This window comes from Asparagus officinalis, chromosome 4 (assembly GCF_001876935.1).
Source record: "Asparagus officinalis chromosome 4, Aspof.V1, whole genome shotgun sequence".
Classification (NCBI taxonomy): domain Eukaryota; kingdom Viridiplantae; phylum Streptophyta; class Magnoliopsida; order Asparagales; family Asparagaceae; genus Asparagus; species Asparagus officinalis.
The window spans coordinates 53,104,135-53,127,012 of NC_033797.1; the positions used below are offsets into that span (position 1 = coordinate 53,104,135).

The 22,878-nt window shown below is 35.9% G+C and overlaps 1 protein-coding gene across 1 annotated transcript; it reads left to right on the forward strand.

Moving 5' to 3' along the window:
* Positions 7,772 to 22,810, forward strand: LOC109837452 (3-hydroxyisobutyryl-CoA hydrolase 1-like). The gene is made up of 14 exons (XM_020405708.1): positions 7,772 to 7,918; positions 8,127 to 8,207; positions 8,394 to 8,462; positions 13,404 to 13,467; positions 13,798 to 13,877; positions 13,962 to 14,045; positions 15,224 to 15,308; positions 17,889 to 17,974; positions 18,303 to 18,424; positions 19,464 to 19,524; positions 19,661 to 19,759; positions 22,137 to 22,238; positions 22,306 to 22,347; positions 22,463 to 22,810. The coding sequence occupies exons 1-14, from the start codon at positions 7,874 to 7,876 to the stop codon at positions 22,598 to 22,600; spliced, it is 1,158 nt and encodes a 385-aa protein (XP_020261297.1). The 5' UTR covers positions 7,772 to 7,873; the 3' UTR covers positions 22,601 to 22,810.

Sequence of the window (22,878 nt, forward strand, 5' to 3'; positions counted from 1 at the left end):
CTAAAAATAATAAAAAAATTTTGTTCTTTCATCCCCCCATCTCCCACCCCTACCCCTGGCTAAGCATTTTTTTATATTCGACGCTGATGATACTGTTCACAACATTTTAAGTTTGAAATATCATATTTTATAGAGTTTTGCGTGTTACTCCCTTATACTTTACTATTTTTAAAGTACCCCCTCAAAATTTTAAAATTCTATCAAGTTTTTGTGCTTACGAATTGTTGCAAAATTTTGCCCCTTAATCAATAAAAGTGTTATTATGCCCTGGAATTCTTATAAATTGTTTTAAATCAATCTCCTTAGCCAAGGGTGGTAACTAAGTAACAAAATATAATAATTAAGGGACCAAATACCAATTTCAATGATTTGGGGGACCAGCTTGAAAACATGAACGAGGTAATGAAGTATTATATAAAAAAAACATAGTATTTTTTTTGCCGGTGATGTAATCGCTTGTTCTTAGGACTTTGCCCCCATTCTTTTTTTTTTTAAATTGTTATGCTATATATTAAATATTGCATTTTTGCTCTAACCTTGCTAGTTGTGTATTGTAATATGTTCCGTGAATACCTTCAAGTGTAGTTTAAAAAAATTATTTAAATGTGATATGATTTTAAATAAATAAATAAATGAAATGAATTGCTATATTATCTTCACTTTTCTTCTTTCTAACAATAATTCACTTTTGTAAATAAACATTGTAATTCACTTGCATGCTGACATGAATACATTTCCTCAGTTGTAAAAAAGTGACTTTCACAGTTTCAACTCACTTTTATTTGCCAAACACCCTCTAAATTAAAAAAATTAAATATTTGGCTAATTCACACTTAAAAACCTTATAGTTTCTCTACTTTGTTAGACCCTAGAGGGGGGAGGGGGAGGGGGAGGGGGTGATTAGGGTATTATGCTAATCTAATCCGATTTTATGCCAATTAAAATTAATTAACACATTATTCTTGCAAGAGAGAGATACAATATGTTACAAGCAAGAATTAGCAATATGAACAAAGGTAAATATCCTAGCAATGAGATATACTATGAGATATATGCAAAAATATATAATTAACAGAAGGATAAACAATCTAAACTAGATAGTGGACAATATAATCAACAAGCAATAAACAAAGGCGATATAAGATATAAACATAAAAATAAGTGCGCCAATACAATCACAAACAAACGATATGATTACGGAGTTCGGTCCCCACGACCTACGTCTCCGTTCCTCACCTCGAGGAGATCTTCACTATCACAACCGGGTTTTCTACGTTCACCCGAATAACGTTTACACCAACCTCGAGGAGATCTTCACTATCACAACCGGGTTTTCTACGTTCACCCGAATAACGTTTACACCTCACAATACAGTTTTCTAGTTTACCGAAAACTCTACAACTTACACACTCTTGCAATCCCACTCTACACCCTCTCAAGTGTTAACTAGACATGTCTCCCTCAAGTGCTCGGATACAACCTCTCCCTAGGTTCGTCAACCGACGCCACTCCTCTTGGGACGATCCCCGACTCTCGCCACACACTTCTCTCGGTGTACAAGTGTATTACAAAGTGATCTCACAATTAAGCACAATACAAAGAATGATTGTTCTCTAATATGGATGAGAACACAATAAAATCTTACACTCAATTGTTACAGCTCTCACCAACCCAAATATACTATGTATGAAAATACAGTAAGCTCAAGTGGGTGTGTGTGTAAACAATGAGTAAAATCAAATCTAACTCAAATAGCAAACTCGCAATAATAAGAATATGAAAATCAATGATAATATTGCTAGAGAAAAGAGTTAGAAAACTTCTCTATAAACACAAAGAGAGGATGAGAAGATATTAAAGATGAACTCCTCAACAGATGATGCAAGCTCCTCTTTGTAAAAGCAAACCCCAGAAAACAAAACAAACTGTAAAACCCTCTTAAACTTGTTTAAAACTTTCTCCAATACTTATTGGTAGAAGAGGGGTTGAGGGGTTTTTATAGGAAGAGAAACCAACAGCCAACACCCAAAATAAAACAACAAAAATCCCAGAAAATTAGGAATATGAATCTGTATAAAAAGAGCCGTTGGGGTGAACGGCGATCGACCGCGACATTCTCGCGGTCGACCGCGAGCCACTTTCGAAACTCAGAAAATTTCCAGAAACTTTAACGGTCGACCGTGCGGTCAACCGTGAGAATTTTTAAAGTGACGGTTGGCTCTGCAAGAAAAATCAAAGGCGCGGTCGATCGTGGCGGTCGACCGTAAACTGATATAAAATATTTTAGGTTTGAAAGTAAAATGCTGATTTTAAAACCCTGTTTAAAAATATAAAATAAATTCAGAAAAATGTAAAACTTTGGGAAATGATTGTAAACATGATAATACACATGCTACAAAAACTGGTTTACAAAAAAAACCACCCAAATGAGAAATATCATCATTTTGTAAAATAGTCCAAAACATGAAAATGTGAACACATGAGTTTAGACATTTTAGCTTAACCATGTTTTGAAATATTATAAAATGATTTTATAGACTTAAAGAAAGATATAAACTATTGTTATGAAGTCTATAAACAATGAATACAATATTTTCACAAATACAATAGAATATGAAACATATGAGTATGTATATGAATGTAAATTTGTTTCATATCTATATAACTAAACCAAAACACAATAATAAATATGAAATATGTAATCTCATATTTATAAACATGAAAACTCAACTATGTATGTATATATATATATAACTATATGAAAACCAAACATATGTGTATATATGAAACTATATATACATGGAAACCAATATAATGTGTGTGTATAATATTGAGCTTAAAGTACTAACACACATAATATAAAACCTAAACTAAATTACCCAAGCTTGATATTGATCTTCTGTCACGCCCCGCTTCCCAAAATACCCGAGAATCGGAACGTGAACAAGCCCGCGACGTATTAGATTGAGAAGAAATATACACTACTATTTTTTTTCTTTCTTTTCTTCTCAATCCAATACGCTAAGCGTATGGAAATAAATACAATGCGAAGTCACAGGTCCCCGATCACAATCAGCAAAAATATAGTAGACAAACTCAGAATAAAGAAATACCATATCACAAATAGGATAACATCCGAGACATAAAATACGGGTCAAACATGCCCTTATACAAACTATCTGAATGAAATACTGGAGAATATAAAATACAATGATCAAGCGGGAAAGGAATTGCTACAAAAACAAACTCTGCTCCGTCTGCAGGACGCTCCTGCTGAGAATCCTCTGGCTCCTGATGAACTCCAAGCTGAACCTGTTCTTCTTCTAAGTCTGACGTACACCAGAGAAAACAGGTGTACGTCAGGGTGCATGGCACACGGCAAGACCCCACAAAAGAAAAGAACGAACGAAAACCCAAGCGGAAAACGATACAATAACATAAATGACAATGAAACGTGCAACTGGGAATCCAACAAAATCAACATACAAATTCACTACTAAAACACGATAGACATAAAGCATCCAAAATCGATCAGGTAACGAGATCATGCAGCTAACGATCAGACTAATCATCCAAGTCACAAGGTCATACACTAGATGAATTTAATACTTAAAAATCTACAACTCGAGACGTAGTACGTCGAGCGAAATAATCCAAACAAGAAAACCCTCATGTATATACCATATGTCTCAAAGTAGATAATCAAATATTAACCCCGATCTATGTATGAAAAGAAACACAACTGACCTACATCTCATAAGAATCATACTTAGCTAAGAATCGAGGTCATGTAACTAGCCATACTATCTCAACTCACTGGTCCACATCTCACATAGAGTCAACACTCATATCATCGGATAACTGACTGTTCACAAATCCTCTACGTGCACCCAATACGCCGCTACACTGGATCGGTCAGAGGGCTACACGCAATCCGATTCCGGCCTTGTTCGAACTCAAGCAAGAATCAGGTGAATATCAAGCTCACGGACCAAAGTGGCTACACCGGCTCCACTTTGACCCAACAAACCAACCCCAAGCTACACTGGATCATGGGGAGGCCTGGAAGATATATCAACAGTTATATCCGATCACATGAACATGGACTTCCCCATCCTAACTCTTCTTGTTTGTCTAAATCAACAATCATAATTTCTATTAACTCGGGTTCACCACCTAAACTCAGTCAACACACTCACACATGTCACTAAGTCTGTTCATGACGCACGAGGTCACTAAGTCATGAACTGCTAGGGGTTCTCAAACACAATAGGAAACAATAAGTACAACCAATCATGCACACCGATATCATGGTATATCACATAATTAAAATGAGAATCACACATTCAAAAATAATCCTTTAAATTAATAAATTTATTTACTTCAAAGTGATTTCCTTATCCAAAATAAATCCTTTATTTCTTGTTATAATTATCCAAAAATAATTCTATTTTCCAAAATAACTCCTTTTAAATAATTATAAAAACATTCTTTAAATATTCTTTTTAATATTTCCTCTTACAAAATAATTTCCCTTCTAATTATAATTAATCTAAAATAATTCCCTTTCCAAAATAAATTCCTTTAATTTATTTATAATTATTCTAAAAAGATTCTTTTTCCAAGATAATTCCTTTTTAAATTATTATAATTATCTAAAAGGTTTCCGTTCTCAAAATAAATTCCTTTAAAATTAATATAATTATCTAGAAATGATTCCGTTGCCGAAATAAATTCTTTTAATTTATCTTAATTATTCTGAAAATACTATTTATCACATAATTACGATTTATCTAATATTATTCATCAAACAATCCCATGCAGATAAATATATCAGATCTAAAATTACAGATAATTCATAATAAATACAAAATTTAAATCTGAGCAAGTGGGATCTTGCCTACGAGGTCGATGGCCTGACGACGAGCGGCGATGTTTGGGGACGGCGACAATGACGACGGTTGTCATCACTGAGGGCTCAACGGGGTGCGACGGGGCTGTTGACATATCGTCGAACATGTGGCGTGCGATGGAGTCGTTTGTTGGCGACGAGATCGGGAGTGATCGAGGGAGCTTGGAAGCTGTCGTCGGGGCTGGTTCAGGGGGTGATGGAGGAGATGGGGTCGTGGTCAGGTTGCTGAGGGAGGCGCGGCTGCAGGAGGAAGAGAGGAGGTAGCGGCGGTCGACGGCGATGAGCTCAGGTCGGACTTGGAGGAGGGCGCAGTTGTAGGGGACGCTGGAGTGGAGCTCGGAGGGGGAGAGAGCTGGAGCTCGGGCGGCGGCCAAGGGCAGCAGGAGGGGGTCTGGCGGTGCAGTGGGGGCGAGCACGGTGGTTCTCAGGGCGGTGAGCGGCGGTGCGGGTTCAGGGACGGAGAGGCGGTGTCTGGCGCACGACCGAGACGGTTAGCGCGGATAACTTGGAGCTTGGAGTCTTTTGGGTTCGAACGTGCTACTCTCTGCTGAGGGCCCGTGGCTCGGAGTTCAAAGGAGCCGAGCATTGGTGGGCCTGTCCGGTCGAGGAGGAGCCCTCGCACCGAGCCAGCAACCGGCCGACTGGGCGGCGCGAGCTCGGGTCGGCCTGCCTGCAGGTCCGCGGTTCCGCGAGCGAGCGAGGTCGGCCGCGTCGTTTGGTGACCGGCACTTTTCGGGCGCAGCCGGCTCGGCGGAGCTGCGGGTGGGTCGCGGCTGGTCCCGGCGCCGTGAGTGGGTGTCGGCGGACGACGCGACAGCCCGGCGATGGTGGAGCAGGGCCTGCTGCCTCCAGCTGCCTACCGTGCGACCTGTGCGGGGCAGCGGCACGGGTGATCGACGGCGCTGATGGAGTTTGGAGCGCGTGATGATGCACAGAGAGAAAACAGAATCTGCGAAAGGGAGAGACCTGGGTGTATAATGGATCGAGGGGGGTAGTGCCAGCATAGATGTTGTGAGCAGACTCAGCACGAGATGCCTCGCTCTGAGAGGCTGAGAGCACGAGAGAGTTACATGGGGGATTTTTGAGGAGGAAAAAGAGAGTGGGGGAGACACGAGGTAGGTGGGAGTGCGGGACTTACGGAGTGATTTGGGGAGGTGGGGGTAGGGGAGAGAGAGTGTGAGGAAATAATAGAGGAGAGAGAGGAACAGATTGAAATACCGGTGAGAGGGAAAACGTAGGAAAAATACCCCTTTAAAAATAATTTAATATTTGAAATACTAGAAAATTTATTCAAATCAATATTAAAAATTTATGGTTAAAATAATAACAATAACAATAATGAATCATTAAATATTAATTAGTTTAAAAAGTTTTACCGAAACAATTAAATTTATAATTAGCAAAACCTTTAAAATAAATATAAAACCGGGTTTTTAAATCATAGACAATTCAAAAAAATAAAAACAATACGAATACTCTTTTAAAAATAAATTTTAATATTTAAATACCAGAAAAATTATTTAAACCCGTATTAAAAATTTACGGTCATTATATCTTCAATAGCTTGACTTGGTACACTTTGCGGAAGAAGCTTGAACTTGAATCTTTAACTTGAATTGTATGGCTTCACTCCACAATTCCGCCAACTTCCATTGGATATGATCGTGGATGCGCAATTCCATCCATCCTCCAACATGTTGTTTGTCTACAATAAATAGAATTATACAAACACTAGACAAACAACATTAGAAGTAAATTGTTTGTTAAACATCATCAAAACAAGAAGGCCAACATACTTTGCACTTGCATAACTCCACTTGTCTTTGGAAGGAATTATATTCTTTATAGTTTTTAAATTTATCCTTTAGTATCTTCAACTATGGAAATATGAGGGTATTTCACCAAAAATTCTAAATATCTCATGTTTCACATGCTAATTGTAGAACCTTTAACTCTTATTTTTTTGTTAAGTCTAACGTTGAAGATATTACAATTATATTTTAGAATAAAATTTAAAAAATTAAAGTAGATTTAATAATAAATTTAATAAAAATTTAATGTTTTAGAAGTTCTAAAATTAGCATATGAACATCATGTAGATTTTTTTTCCGGCATATGATAAGGGTATTTTTGAGAGAATATTTTTTGAGAGAATTTCTCACAATTGCGTAAAAAAAATATATCAAAGTGGTAATTCTAAAAACTTCTGGTTTAGAATTTGCCAAAAACTGCGATATTAAGGGGCTGTTTGGTTCGCTATTATAAGGGGTGGAAAACTCAGAAAACCCCTCCACGTCAGATTTTTAGCCCTCCACGTCAGCTTTTTTGTTTCCGTCCATTTCTTTGTGCCGCTTTGGTTCGCTCGAATGGAAGAGGGAAAACTCTGCTGAAATCGCCGCCAACTAAGATTTTTTCCCCTCTCCGATTTCCTTCCCCAACCAAGTGAAATTGATGAAAACTCTGCCACGTCAGATTTTTTTCCTTCTCTGCTTTGTTTACAAAAGTTTTCCTTTTTTTTCTATGCGAACCAAACACAAGAAAAGTAAATACATTGGTTTCCCACCATTTTTTATGTGCGAACCAAAGCAAAACAATCTATTTCTTAGAAAAGTTTAAAAAACTCAAAACTTGTGTTTCTTTACATGGAATTACATTTCTCTATATCAAGGAAACGAACCAAACAGCCCCTAAAAAAAAGAAAAAAAGAAAAAAAGAAAAAGGATTTTGCCAAAAACTAAGTGGGAGTATGTAAGCGCAAAGTGGGAAAAACTAAGTTCTAGTTAGCGTTAATATTTCATGGGCTTTACAGAAATTAAACAAAATGTGGGCTAAAGTCTTAAGCCCATGTACGAGATGAGAAAAGACACCGGTCTCTCGTCTTCGAGCCTTCCATTTTCTCCTCCTTTGTTTATAACAACAGGAGCGGCACAAAAATAGCAAGAGAGCTGCTGATCTGTGATCATGGCTGCTCCCCAAATTAAAGGCGACATCACCGATACTGACCAGGTATCAAATCTTATACACTTTTTTTTTTCTTTTTTTCTCTCCATTTTTTTTGGGATCATGAGCCGCAGACACAAATCCCACAATAATATGCAAAACCTAATTCTACACTTCACTCTTTGCAGGCATAAAACCCAATTATTTTCCATTTATTTGATCAGAAAGCAGATTAAGTTCCTTCTAATGTTTGCATTCTTTGTGTTTTACTTAGGTTTTGGTAGAGGAGAAAGGAACTGCAAGGATACTGACACTGAACAGACCAAGGCAATTGAATGCCCTCACTTCTGAAATGGTAATCTTTGTGAAGTTATTGTGTATAGTTTGAGGAAATTAGGAAAATATAACTATAGATTCATGAACTTAAAAAGTAGATAGACAAAGAGCTTTTCTTTAATCACTTGTCTTCATCGAATCAATTCCGTCTCTTTCTTTGTAAAGTTAGTGATTCACATTCTTATGTTTGTGAGGAGCTTTCCAGATTCTGAAACTCCTGAAGCTTTTCATTGCTTATGAAGAGGATCCTAAAGTCAAGCTACTAATCGTGAAGGTACTGTTTCTCTACTTTACGATTGTTTGTATTTGATTCTTATTCTATAGATGATAAGATGCAAACATCATCATTGTAATGGACAGTTATGTGGATGACACGATAAGTGTTATGTTTTATGATGAACATGCTGTATCAAACATTACCGACTCCTTACTTTTTGTATGTGTAGACCCACTATATTTCATTATGTGGTTGGATATAATAAGACCTTGCGTAGACAAACATCAAAGGAACAAATGAGTAATGTTATAGTTTTTGTCAATAAAGGACATAATTTTATATTTATGCATAGCTTTCAGCTTGTTTTGCTTCTACAAGCTTTCATGTTTCTGTTTCTTGGTTTAATAGCCTAATGTTTTTTATTTTCTTTTCTATTTCTTGGTTTAATTGCCTAATGATTTTTATTCTTTGTGCTTTGTAAAATATGTCCATATCTCCGGAGTTCGACTTTGCGATAAGTTTCATTACAATTTAAGGAGCTTTAAATTGGGTTCATTTTGCTGAAATTACCTCTTAGATAAAGGGCTTAGATAACCTGGGTTGACAAATTAGGCATGTTAGGGCGGGATAAAATGGTACGTACTTACCTACACCTCTGCCTACACCTACACTTACACATATACCTACACACACCTACACACACACACTCATATACATGTCATGAGGAAGCTTATATCCGGTATACACTCAGGGACATGAGCTGGCAGCTTATTTAGCATAAAGAAGTGACTTGTAGTCACCAAGAAAATCATAAAGCAATCTATTGATTGGTAAAATTTAAGAACAATCCTCTCACGTGGATATTGCCTTTCATGTATCTTTTATTTTTTATTACTTCTGGATTATCTGATGCATGTATTTTGATAATTATTAGGTTAATATTAAAATTTTATTGGTAACTTTACATGAACGTGTATGTATATATATTTCAAAAGTATAACTTCATTTTATTGTCTAACTCATCTTATATAGTAGTTATACGTAGTTTGAGGAAACTTAAAAATTGATAAAGAAAGAATTAAGTTATTTAGCTATATTTTCTTCATGATTTGCAAATGGTTGTAACTTTTATAATAAATATTTTATTGAAAAGCAGAGAACTCATTTAACCCTTCCTATCTTGCAATATGTAAAATTAGAACAACTGTCTCAAACACCTTATTTAAATGCTTAATAATGCATAGATTAAATTATGCAATGTGACTCATACCTGCTCTTTACTAATCTGGCTTCTCTTTCTTTCCTTATAGATTGCTGCATAGCACTATTGTGTTTTTTTTTTTTTTTTTTTTTTTTTCTGGGGGGGGGGGTTGTTGTGGTTTGGTGGGTTAGTCTTTATTTTAGCTATTAATTTATACACATACATACCAACACATAGATGAGTGGAGCCAGAGTTTTGGGCGGGCAGTGCACTAAAAGAGCAAAACTTTTTTCCTCAAAGTCAAACAATTTAATTTTAAATTATTTATTTATTTGTAGTAATCAATTTTTAAAATTACACTACTTTTATTTTCTAACCAAAAGCTTTCTTCTTTAATTAGTAGTTGTTGAAGTTAATATGATAAGAGTTATAACTTATTGTGCTAAGTTTATGTGTCAAAGATAAAAATTATCCTTTGTATTAATATTTATAATAGTTGTTTAAGCACGTTGCTTGCAACTCAATATCGATTATTACACATCAACCGACGATCTATGCAGAAGCATAGCCCGCGGAAGCATTACTGAACCACATGATTAGATCTCCTTTTTCTTCGTAGACCAATCGATCATCAGGCCATGAGGAAACTTTGAGAAACAACTAGTTCGAACAAAAGAGAAAGCTATAAATTACAGAAAATAAACAGGAGCAAAAACATGGGATTTTCGTGGTTCAGACTTCAGACAATCTCCTATGTCCACAGGGAGAGATTTGAGTTTTATTTTATTTAGAGATTAACAAGATGCAATCTATTCTCATGATCTCTAAATATTTCGTGAGATACCCTTTCTCAATCTCACCAAAAGATCTCTCAAAACCCTAAATTTCTCTCCTTAGTTCTCTCTACTTCTCCGTACAATATGCAACTCTCCTTACCTTTCACATTGCTTAATTTACAATAAACCTCTCATTGGGTATATAAAGAGGTTTTTCCTCTCTTGAATTCATGTAGGACTCCTTTGACTTGGATTATCAATCCTAATTCTCTTCCAATTAAAACTTAATTTCAAGTGTAATTGATTCTTTCCAATTAAATTCAATCCGACTCCAAGTCCAACTAGGATTATTTGAAATACAAGGCTAGTTCCCAACAATCTCCACCTTAGGCTTGTATGAAGCGTCCTTCGGAAATGCTGATCCTTCATTGTAACCTTATGTTGCAATCATTGTAAAACTGTAGAGAATGAACACCTTTGAGAAATTACCTTAAGCCCCCTCTCCCAAAGGGCATTAGAGTGATCATCGCTCGTGTATTGATGTCAAGCCTTTTGATGACTTGACACAACCTCTATTGTTGCACTCTCCAAGCCCGATCGTTGACTTGTTACATACTTGGTCTTAATTCCTTCACCTGCAGTTGAACTCTCATTTCGGATCTCCCTTGGAATCCAAGTTCATTGCCAACTTCTCTTCCTCGTGGTCGCACAACCTCCTTGAAGACGAAGCTCCTCCTTGAACACCAATTCTCTCAGACACCTGACATGCCATCTATACATTTCTTCCCAACTATGACGGGATTCCTAGCGTGGTATACCGTGATAACTTCTTCACGCACTTGGATTCGGTGCCCCATAGAGCCAAGCACTCCAATAAATATCAGATTCTCCCTCGCATTCGGGATTAACAAAACATTCTTAAAGGCGACCATACTCCCCATTCATTCTAGAACTGTGACTGTTCCTATACAAGCGACGTCGCACCATGTGCCATTCACCGTGTGGACAGTCTCGTTAACTCCTTACACTAGAGAGTCAAACATGCTTATTTGGGAACATATATGAGACAATGTTTTAGAATCCAATATCTAATCTTCACAAGAAGTGTTCCCGAAAACTATCTAAGTGACTTGTTGACTTTCGTCCTCAAAAACTGCTAACAAGTCCGCTTGTTGATTTTTCTCTATACCCGATGCATATGAAAATTGGGCCACCCGATCCCCATCTTTCCCCCTCAACTACTCTTGCTGTTTGTAGCAGTCTTTTTTGACATGATTCTTTTGTTGGTAGAAGAAGCACCGCTTAACCTGCCAACTTGTCCCGTTTGAAGATCTCTACTCTTGCATATTTACTACTAACCCAGCAAACCCGAATTATCACCAACACCCTGTCACTGCTAAAAATCATCTGTGAGGAGCACCGCTTTGATCTCGTCCATAGTTGTTGTCTCTTTGCCTATGGTTAGGATGTCCTTAGATATTGATAACTTGCTAGAAGAGAACTCAACAAAATTATTGCTTTGTCGTCATTAATCTTTAACCTTTTCGCCGTTGACTCGTTCACTCTATGTTGAAGTTGCTCAGATGCTTTAATATTGTTGTACCTTTCTTCATCCGCTGTCCATATAACTGCTACGTAGTACAAGTTTGTGGACGCATTTTTGGCCATGTACAATTCCTCGAGTTTCTTCTATATACAAAGTGCAGTCTTCTTATAGATTACGTGGTATCCTACTTCATACAAAAGAGACAGTAGAATCGAACTCAGCGCCTTCCAATCCATCATGTTCCACTCATCACTCGTCATCTTCTTTGGCTTCTTGTCCACTCTTAGCGAGGCTTGATGTAGGTCGTATTGAATCATCCTTTTCCGCCAAAGCCCAAAGTCCCTCTTATCATCAAACTTTTCAGTCACGGTTTTCACCATTAGAGAACTTTCTGATTCCATATTGCAAGATCAAACATTTCCTTATAGACAGATCTGATCTAATCTAAATCTGGCTCTAATATCAGTTGTGATATCACTTATGTAGTATCACTTGACACTCTGATAGCAATTGTTTGCGCATGCCACCCGCAACCCGACATCAATCGTTGTGCACCAACTGACGATCTATGCGAAAGCGTCGCTGAACCACCTGATTAGATCTCCTCTTTATTCATAGACTAATCGATCACCGGGCTAGGGGAAACTCCAAGAAATAACTAGTTCGAACAAAAGAGAAATCTATAAGCCACAGAAAATAGATCAAGAGCACAGACACGAGATTTACATGGTTCGGCAATCGCTTACGTCCACGGAGAGAAATTTGAGTCTTCTTTTATTCTAGAGATTTACAAGATACAATCTATTTTTGTGATCACTATAAATTCTACAAGCGCCTTCTATCAATCTCACCATAAGATCTCTCTCTCCTTAGTTCTCTATACTTCTCTCTTATAATATGCAACTCTCATTGTCTTTCCTATGGTTTAAATTTATGATAAACCACTCAAGGATATTTAAAGAGTTTTCCCCTCTCTTAAATTCATGTAGGTCTCTTTTGATTTGGATTACCAATTTTAATTCTCTTCCAACTAAAATTTAATTCCAATTGTAATTGATTCTTTCCAATTAAATTCAATCGCCAATCCAAGTCCAAGTAGCATTTCCTGAAATACGAGGCTATTTCCCAACATGGTTATATTAAACGAAAATGAATTATAACTTTTACTTTTTTAAAGAATATGAAAAGCCATGTACATTTATAGGCTAAAATAGGCACCAAAGGTCTTCAGATTTCAGGTTGTCAAACTTGAAGTGCCTTTGGCTCCGCCCCTGCCACACACAGTCATACATGTGCCTGACTCTGAGTCCAAACGTGCTTTCCGAGCTTTTGCTATCTGATCCTGTCTGAGATGTGTTACATCCGTGTCTTTGTCATATTTGTGTCGTGTCCTTAGTCATGCTTACTAGCTTATGCGGTTAATAATTATCTGTTGATTTTGCATGTTAAGTCTTCGTTCTGGGCTTTGGTTTTAGGGACAAGGAAGAGCATTTTGTGCTGGAGGAGATGTAGCAGCAGTTGCTCGTTCTGTTACTGAAGGTATTATTTTTTATACCTATTTAGCATCCATCCAATCTTGAGTGAAGTTCTTTAGTGGCAACTAATGCAAATATAGTACCGTGATCACAAAAAACTTGTTTATATACAAAATGTACATGCTAGTTTATTCATTTCTGGAATTGGAATGTAATGTCCTTAATGTTGTGATACAAAGAATTTTGGCTAGCTTTCTCACTGTATGAAATGCCTCCACCAACTATAATTGTACATCGAATAGTTTTAGTTTCTGATGTACTGATATGGTTTATTGAACAGTTCAATTTTGAGCTTGATTCTTGTGGTATTAAGTATTACTTACTTATGTGACAGGTTATTGGACTAATGGTGCAAACTTTTTCTGGAATGAGTTTATCTTGAACTATATAATTGCAACTTATAGAAAACCTCAGGTGATTCATATGACTACTTCTTTTCTAAATACTTCAGTATGACTGTCTATATATGTAATTATGTGTTTGATTTGATTACTGAAGGTTTCTATTCTTAATGGAATTGTAATGGGAGGCGGGGCAGGTGTTTCAATTCATGGGAAGTTTCGAGTCGCTACAGAGAAATCGGTACAGTATCAATGACTTGTTGATTTTTTTTTCCATCAGTTAACTCATGATATGATTGAAGCTTTGTCTCTCGAGTCTTGAGTTTGTTGCTTTATTTGAAGTTAATGGAAGAACAGGATTCATGTAGCCGATTCTAAAGCCTGTGTGGTAACAAAGCCAACCACTTATGAACACTAGGACAATTGTGTTTCATGCTATTATATTCGTGTCTAAAATATGTGAACCTATTATTCGGGTTAAAATAGATAAAACGGCATGCCTCTAACTCAGTTGGATTAATATCATGTTTTCGGGTTAGGTGGGCCGACTAAATTTTGATGTTTGTTATCTAGGTCTGACCTTAATATTAGAAGTCGGGTCTGGGTGAACCTGTCGCGTCAGTGGGAGAGAAAAATATGTTATGATGTCCATATGCTTATGTTACAACACATACGAGTAGAGTATGACATAGTGAGCATGCAATATGATTATATAAATAAAGAAGTTATACGTTCTGTTATTTCTAATTTAAAACTTATGAGTTCATATGAATATAGAATATCAATGACATTGTCATTTTCCTGGACTTTCATGATTTTATACATGATGTTTGCTGGAAAACGATTTAGATTCGTGATTAATGGGTTAATATCAATTATCATATTCTCTATAAGTGACAAGTTCAAGGCATCTTAAGATGTAATGTTCAAGCAACTTTTACATGTAATCATGTACTTTTCTGCATTGTAAGAGGGATTTCCCACTTGTGGTTAACAGAGGTTTGAGTTTTTAACCCTTTATTATCCATCCAAGCTTCACTGGAAGCATGTTACAAATTTCTTTCTAGTACTTCTCATAATTGAAACCAAAACCACTGAAGAGATTCATAGTTAGTATTCTCATATCTCTGAGTCACAATTCTACATAAAAGTAACTCTATATTGATCTAATCAAATAATATGTTTAGATATTCTCGTGTTATGAAATTATTTTGATGTTCGTTTCTCACTTCTTATTAGTCAATAGGAGAATTTTTTGATGTGTATGTTGTGTGGAAGTATATGAAGAATAAAATCACATTGCCCTAATAGACGGCATGTGTTACCCGCACTGGAATAAGTTTCAAAATTTTCCTCTGCTTTTTTCCTATAAGGAGGCTCATTTGCGAGGTTAACTCTATATCTTCTAACCATTTGCAGGTGTTTGCTATGCCTGAAACAGCATTAGGTTTGTTCCCGGATATAGGCGCTTCATATTTTCTCTCAAGGCTTCCTGGATACTTTGGTAATCTCAACATCTCTGTAACACCTTCGATATTTCTTGAACTCTTTTTTATGCATATGTATCTTATCTTAATGTCAGTTAAAAAGAAAAACTCCTCTTCACCATCAGAAAATTATAAGCCAACTAAAGATCACTTTGTTCTGTACTAGTCAGTGGAAAAAATCAACATCTGTTCTTTCTTATATATTGTAAACCAAAGAAAAGAAGAGGAGCAAAAAATAGAAAAGAAATTGAAGGTAAATAGAGAAAAAGTGATCACGAGGATAAGCTTTAAACTAAAATTCAAGTTTTTTTGATTGAATCATAACTCCAAATAGTTTTTGATTCTAGCCTAAATTTTTGCTTGGTCAGTGTTAAGACCAAATAAGATGTTTCTTTTCCCCTTGTGTTACCATTTAAAGATCACCTAATATATTTTAACTGCTAATCATACACTCAACCTGATGTAAACCAAAATATATCTGGCTCCTTGGCTATTGGAAGAAGCAGTAAGTTATTAAATTCCCATCCTAACTTCTGAACTATTGAAGGACTGAACTACATAAAAGAGTACTATGGATTAGTTTCTCCAAGTAGAACATTTATCGAGTCGCAAAGAGCAGAGTTCTAGATGACCGATATCAGATACGTGGCTGCAGGAGAGTTTTATGTCAGATAAGCAATATGTAGATATATATAGTAAATAGCGGACAAAGTGAATGAAAAATATACATATCTCACATCTGTAAACATTGCAATACTTAATGCAGATTAATTCTCATATATCTAATTAAATAGTAAAATCTAACAGACATCTGTTCAATCCATACAAAAAGCTAAGGTATAGGGTTAAAAATAAAAATAAACAAGCAGGATACTTAGATTTAATATGTGAAGTACTATATGGGGACATATTCATCAATATCTACCTTCATGTTGTATTGTTATTGTTAAATGCTAAAAGATGACATGTTGGCCCATATGTTGGGAATACTCAGGGCATACAAAAGATCATGCATAAAATCTATCGAAACTCGCTGATAATTTGAACATCTGCAAAATTCAATCGTATAACCGCTTTACTGCAATAGCCTATGTTAGAATTGGTAATTTTTTATAATTATACTCTTTATGTATAATCCTATCAACTATCTATTTCTTCTTAACACTGGTTGGATGGTTCCTCAAATTTCAAATCTTTTCTGACGTGCTACATGCTTTGTCGTCTTTTTTATATATGTTGGGATACTCAAGTGTTAAACCTCCTTAGGCTTAAATGTAAAATGTGAAACTATATACAAATATTTTTATGTTTTTATGTACAACTATGTAAATTGAAGATCGACCCAAAAAGGGGAAAAATGAAGAAGAAAAAAAAAAGAAAAGAAAACTATGCAAGTAAAATCGTTAGGCAAGTCACCTTACGAATATTTCACCTAGAGTCAGTTGCTTCTTTCGACCATAGAAGAAAGTTCATTTTCACCATTTATTAGATGCTCGCTACCACCATTCATGTTGATCTTGATAAACTAAACAAGGATACAAAAAAAAATTACTATTTGATCTTTCCTCTAATGGTTGCAATTTAATGTTTTTACTAAATTAGAACAATTTCCGCCTCTATTCGAAAGAGACTGGAAGTCAAGTGATATTGGTGTATCTATGTATTGGTCAACGTATATAAAGATGAATGGTATTAATTATGCAGTCAAGGGATGGAAAATTGACACTTTAGACCTTCATAAGAGAAAATTTAATTAGAATATCATAATTATAAGTCTGAATAGAAGTTAGATAATACACATGTTACTTCCATTTCAAATGTCAATTAACATAGAATGTAGGTTTTTTTAATAGAAGCAACCCAGTTCTAAATTTATCTATTCAGGTTTATAAGATTTTTGTTACCAGTCATTATGTTACACCCAAATTGATATTGAGTAGTCCCAAGTCCGGGTTTATCATTCCTTTCAGATGCCTTTTCTCAGATAGGGGTTTACACAAGAAGCAAGTCTCTTTGTGGAACCATTCCCTACTAATGGTGCAAGGAGGGTGCCAAGGTGGTCTTCAGGGTAGATAACGGGAAGAAGATGCCACTAAAACAAGTTATAATCCAAAGTTTATGAACCTAAGAGTTAATCAGAGCTAGCAATTTAAGAGACAAATAGTTGAACAAAACTCTATAATTAAGCAGACTCAAGGGAGTACCCTGGACGGTTGACATTCTGAGAAGTTCTTCACTCAGGGTGTCACACATTCATGCTTGCTGCATCTCTGATTTGACTTGTATAGGTATGATATCTACACAGATGTATACATGTATACATGTATGCTTGCATGCCTGTCCATGTGACAACATTTAGACTGAATTTTTTCCCCCTACATTACAAGTGCACTGAATTTTGATAGGTCATGCCTCATGGATCAAGTCTTATGTTCCCTATTTTCTACAAATGGATTTGAGTGGCTTGCACCTTTATGTGAAATTATGTGAATCACAAAAACACAATGTGCTATCAGTCAAAACTGATAAATGTTATTTGATATTTCTTCTGGAAATTTCTTTCATATTTATTTATAGTGTAAATGCTTCTATTACAGGAGAGTATGTCGGTCTCACGGGTGCAAGGTTAGATGGGGCTGAATTGCTTGCTTGTGGACTTGCAACTCACTTTGTTCCCTCAGCGGTATAGTTTCCTTTGCACACATAACTACTTAATTATGAATCATGAGTGGCTTCCTATTAATTTTTCATTTTGTTTTGGGAACTCGTCTGAAATACCTCTATTGATCTGTCTTTACAAGCTGTTTTAATGTGTTTTTTTTTTTGGCTCTTTCAAATATCTTTATGTCCAACAGGTCAGATGTCTGCTACAATTCACGGTTTTTGTTTAGGGCTGTGTTTGTTCAACATTTTCTTACGTTATATTTAAGTCAGTATCTCCTTTCTAAGTAGGTTGGATTCACATTTGGAGATGAGATGCGATTCTTATTTGTTCTTTTGTCACTTATCAGAGATTAGTTTTGCTGGAGGAATCCCTTATTGGTGTGAACAGCTCTGATGCTTTTACTGTTTGTGGAATCATTGATCAGTTTTCACAACAGATGCCTGTGAAAGAAAGCAGTGCCTATAATAGGTAAGTTTATTCGAAACTGTTGTATTGTTCTCAACACTTCCATTACCTTATGAATGCATCTTTTGTTTGTGGAGTACATTCTTTAAAACCAACACATAATATCTCTCCTTTGAAGGAAGTTGTGCTATTATTATGAACTGGTTGATCCCTATAACTAGTGGAGTTGAATATGTTGAATTTCAATTTAGGATTTTGATCCTATTGTCTATTGCATTTTAATTTTGATTTTTAGGTACTAAGAATAAAATATTTCAATGTAATAATTGATAGCAGAGTTGGTTATGAAGTAGACAAGATTGACAGTGGGGATAGCAACTATGGTGTGTCTGGTTTGATTGAATTTGTGGGACCTGTTGGAACTGAATAAAAAGTTTCAATGTATAGTTTGCCAATAGAGTTGGCTAATGTTATGAGAGGACTTAGTTTTAGTATGTTGAGGACTTAGTTTTAGTAAGTTGTTATGTTTAAAAGTTATTTAATTTGTTCAGTAATTAGGGTTTGTATTAGTTTCCTATTATAAATAAAGGTAGAGAGGAGAAATAAATCATCTCTAATTTCCACTTCTAATATGGTATCAGAGTCCATCAACGTTCTCTCTAAACCCTAATTCTAATCCCTCCCCAGCCCTAACCCATGTTTCCGACAGCCTTCTTCAGCCGCTATTATCACTGCAGCCATCATCTGTGCATCCACCATCTCAAGTCGATCATCCCCGCAGCCATCATCTTCATCTTCCCCGTGGCAATCATCTTCCCCAGCTACCATTATCAACGCCACAGCCACCCCCATCAGCCATCCCCATCAAGTCCGATCATCCTTGTCAGTCCTAACCCTTGCACCAGAGCCCCCCTAAAGCCCATACCCCGGAGCTGCAGCCAGAATGTCCTATGAGTTTATACAGTGATAATAAGACGTCTGTTCACATTGCTGACCTATCAAACTGGAAGTCAGTATGTTTTAGTTGCCAGCACCATGCCTCACTTTTATGGTATATTTGTCTTCTATCTTTTCAGTCTGATGTCTTCCTGTTTACTTGCAGGTTGGATACGATTGACCGATGCTTCTCTAAAAGAACTGTTGAAGAAATTTTATCTGCTCTTGTAAGTTGACGCTTTTTGCAAGAGCAAAATTTAGACTATCTTTGTCCCTTTTTCCCTATGGTGTATCATCTAATGTAGCAATATTCTTCTTTTTATTCATTTTCACAATAACAATTACCTTTTTCTTCTATTACAGGAGCTGGAGGCAGTTCATGTTCGCGAGGAGTGGATTTCTGCTGCAATTGATTCATTGAAGAAGGCATCACCTACCAGTCTTAAAATTTCTCTCAGATTGGTATGCATAGCTTGCGATCTTTACATATGTTTCTCCACGTCCCTAGGAATATGCTTATCTTTAGTAATCACTCTCGCTAAATAATTATGTGCATATACATAACACGACAGTATGATGCTTAGCACTATGGATACTTCTTGTTGTACAAACCGGGGACTGCTATTATAGTTTTATCTATTATGCTCCTTTGTTCAAATTTAAACTTCCCAAACACCATACTTTTGTGCCCATAGTTACCTTGAGAGTGTCGGCGTCAAGTTACCAAGTTACAGTCTACACTTTGTTGGAGATTTCTCGATTCTAAGTGTTGCTTAAAGCCAACATCATTTTTTTTGGCTTAAGTTTTTTTTTCTGCTTATTGGCAAAAGCGAAAGGCTTACCTGATGATGATATGATGACAAATTAGGACACTGTTTCATGGCTTTGAGCAACATTATCATTATATCTATTTCCAATCATAAACTCCTGCATATTCATTTATAAATTTTATACATATGAAGGCTATTTCAAACCTAAAATAGTACTCATAAGACTTGGCTATTTAAATTTTATACATACGAAGCAACTCATTATTTAGGCCGTCCGTTTTCTACCTACTTATTTCAAACCTAATATAGTACACATAAGACTTGGCTATTGAAATTCAAAGTTGAATCCTTTCCATTCATATTGAACAGTTAGATCAAATGGAAGATTGCGTTACATTTATTCTACACTATGTATATTAAAAATAAAGAAGTAAATGGTTCTCAATTTGCCTTCCCATGTCTAAATTAGGCACAATGAATTTAGAATTTTACTAGTCCATTAGATACTTTTAGCGTATAAAATTAAGTGAAAACATTATTTCATGATCTAAACACTTCAAGCTCCATGTACACACACCACTGTTGTTAGGCTTTAAACATTCCAGGCCATAAAACTAAGCGGCTCGCCATTTAGGCTGTTCAATGAAAGAGCAAGAAAAATTTAAAAGAAAAAACTCAAAATTTGATTTTAACACTAAATTTTTTATGTCTACTTTGTTAGAAGATAATTTGTAATTCTAGAACACTCTACAATAACCTTGTAATATGGAAAGCTTCTAGAGATAACTAGGACTAGAAATATGACAAAAATAAGATATATCTAGAATATAGGAATATTATAATATACTCTAGAATGTTTCATGTAAAATATCTATGCTCTAGATAGTTCTATATGTGCCTATAAATAGGCAATGAATGTAAGCATTGGGAACAAGCTTTGAAGCAATTAAAACAAAGTTTCTTCAAGCTAGCCTCTTCCCTTCCAATTTTTCATTTCCTTTCTACTTCCTCTATTCTCAATCCTCTAAAACTAAAATCAATTACTCATCTAGCTTCCGCAACTCCAACAAACTTTAACGGAGTGGACTTATAATGTCAATATTGTATAATTAAATTTGCAAGGGAAGGATTCAACTGAGTCCTTTTGAAAGTAGCCAAGTTCATCTTATTTATTAGAGCCTTCATAACAACCTGTCTCTGGGGCAGCACTAAACTGCTTCTCTTCTGTGCTTAGTTTACTGTAGGCCATATCTACAGAACAAATTATCCTGCGTCTTATCTATTTATCTTGCTTTACCCCGAGTCACATTAACTCAACATCTGTTGCAGGTAGTCCATGATTTGTGCTAAGAGAATACTGATAAAAGCTTCAAATTTGTGTCAAATTATGAGAATTCAGCTGCCTCTTTGGATCAAATTTGTGTCATTATGAGAATTCAGCTGCCTCTTTGGAACACAGCGAGAGCGATTCTTTATCCCGTAAAATACTTTTGAATACACAAGTTAAATAATAAAGTGCCAAATGACAATGATTAAAGATATTGCAATGTTATTGTCCACCATCTCCATTTGCATCGGGCACGAACTGATTTATCATTTTTCAGCTCAGAAGCACATACCCATTTCTTCTTCCTAGATCAGATTTTATTTATATGCATTAATTTCGTTGTTAATGTTTTTCTTGTCTAACAAAATCTATGACACAAAACTAATCATGAATTGGACCTGCCTTGCAACTTAATTTTGTGGGCTTCATTCCATGACCAAAACCACGACTGATTTACTCCGCTTGATTATCTCTCAAATTTTCTATTAATTATGCAATAACACAACAATTTTAACATCAGGCAAATGTTCTACATTCATTGCTGATTAAGAAATTTAGTATGTGCTGCTCGAGTTATCAGCGCTTGCCTTGTTCTGATTAATTGACGACTGCAATCCTCCACTTTTGAGATTTAAGCTGAGTTGGTTATGTTTAAGTGATTTATTTAATACTAGTATATGAAGATTTAACTAGATTGATAAGATGCATATGAATCCTTCAACTACTTGCGGTGAGACTCCAGATCAGAGAAGGTAGGACGCAGCGAATTGGCCAATGCCTTATCAAAGATTACAGGACGTGTTGCCATGTTCTACGAAGAGAACTCAGCAAGGATTTCATCGAGGTATTTCTAGATCATTAAAAGTTAAAATAGATAATTTTTAAGCTAATAAGCCAGCTTTTATTTGCAGGGGTGTAGGGCTATTTTAGTGGATAAAGACAGAAACCCAAAGGTTAGATTTTATACTAATCCCTCTACCTGCTTGAAATGACTTACTTTTAAGGGAAGAGAAATATGATAAAATGAATTATCAATGATAGTCACCCATTGCATTAATCGCTTTGCAGTGGAATCCGGCTAGACTTGACATGCTAGATGATGATATGGTGGATCGATATTTTGCCAAGGTTGACGAAGCTTTGTGGGAAGATTTGAAACTTCCTGAGAGAAGCAACTCTAAAACCCCATCTATATCAAAGCTCTGAACGCAGTTCAGTTTACACAACCTGTATGGAAAAGAGTTGAGCGGACAAGGTGTCTCCTTGGGGCATATAATCAATATTACTACTTTGATGTAACTCCAAATAAGCTGAAAGCTCCCGGGTTCTAATTTGTAAGTTGCTCTTAGAGTGGTACAATCAATGTTCTTGATAATAAAAGCAAATAAAATTATATGTTTATACTTTTTATGTGAAGATTTGTCTTCCTCACATTTGTGTATTAGAATATCTCTGCATAATGGAATGTACCTGCAGGAAGAATT

Coding starts and splice junctions, on each gene's coding strand:
- LOC109837452 (XM_020405708.1), top strand. CDS start 7,874: ATGGCTGCTCCCCAAATTAAAGGCGACATCACCGATACTGACCAG. Junction 8,208..8,393: donor ATGCCCTCACTTCTGAAATG/GTAATCTTTGTG, acceptor GGAGCTTTCCAG/ATTCTGAAACTCCTGAAGCT. Junction 15,309..17,888: donor AAGGCTTCCTGGATACTTTG/GTAATCTCAACA, acceptor CTTCTATTACAG/GAGAGTATGTCGGTCTCACG.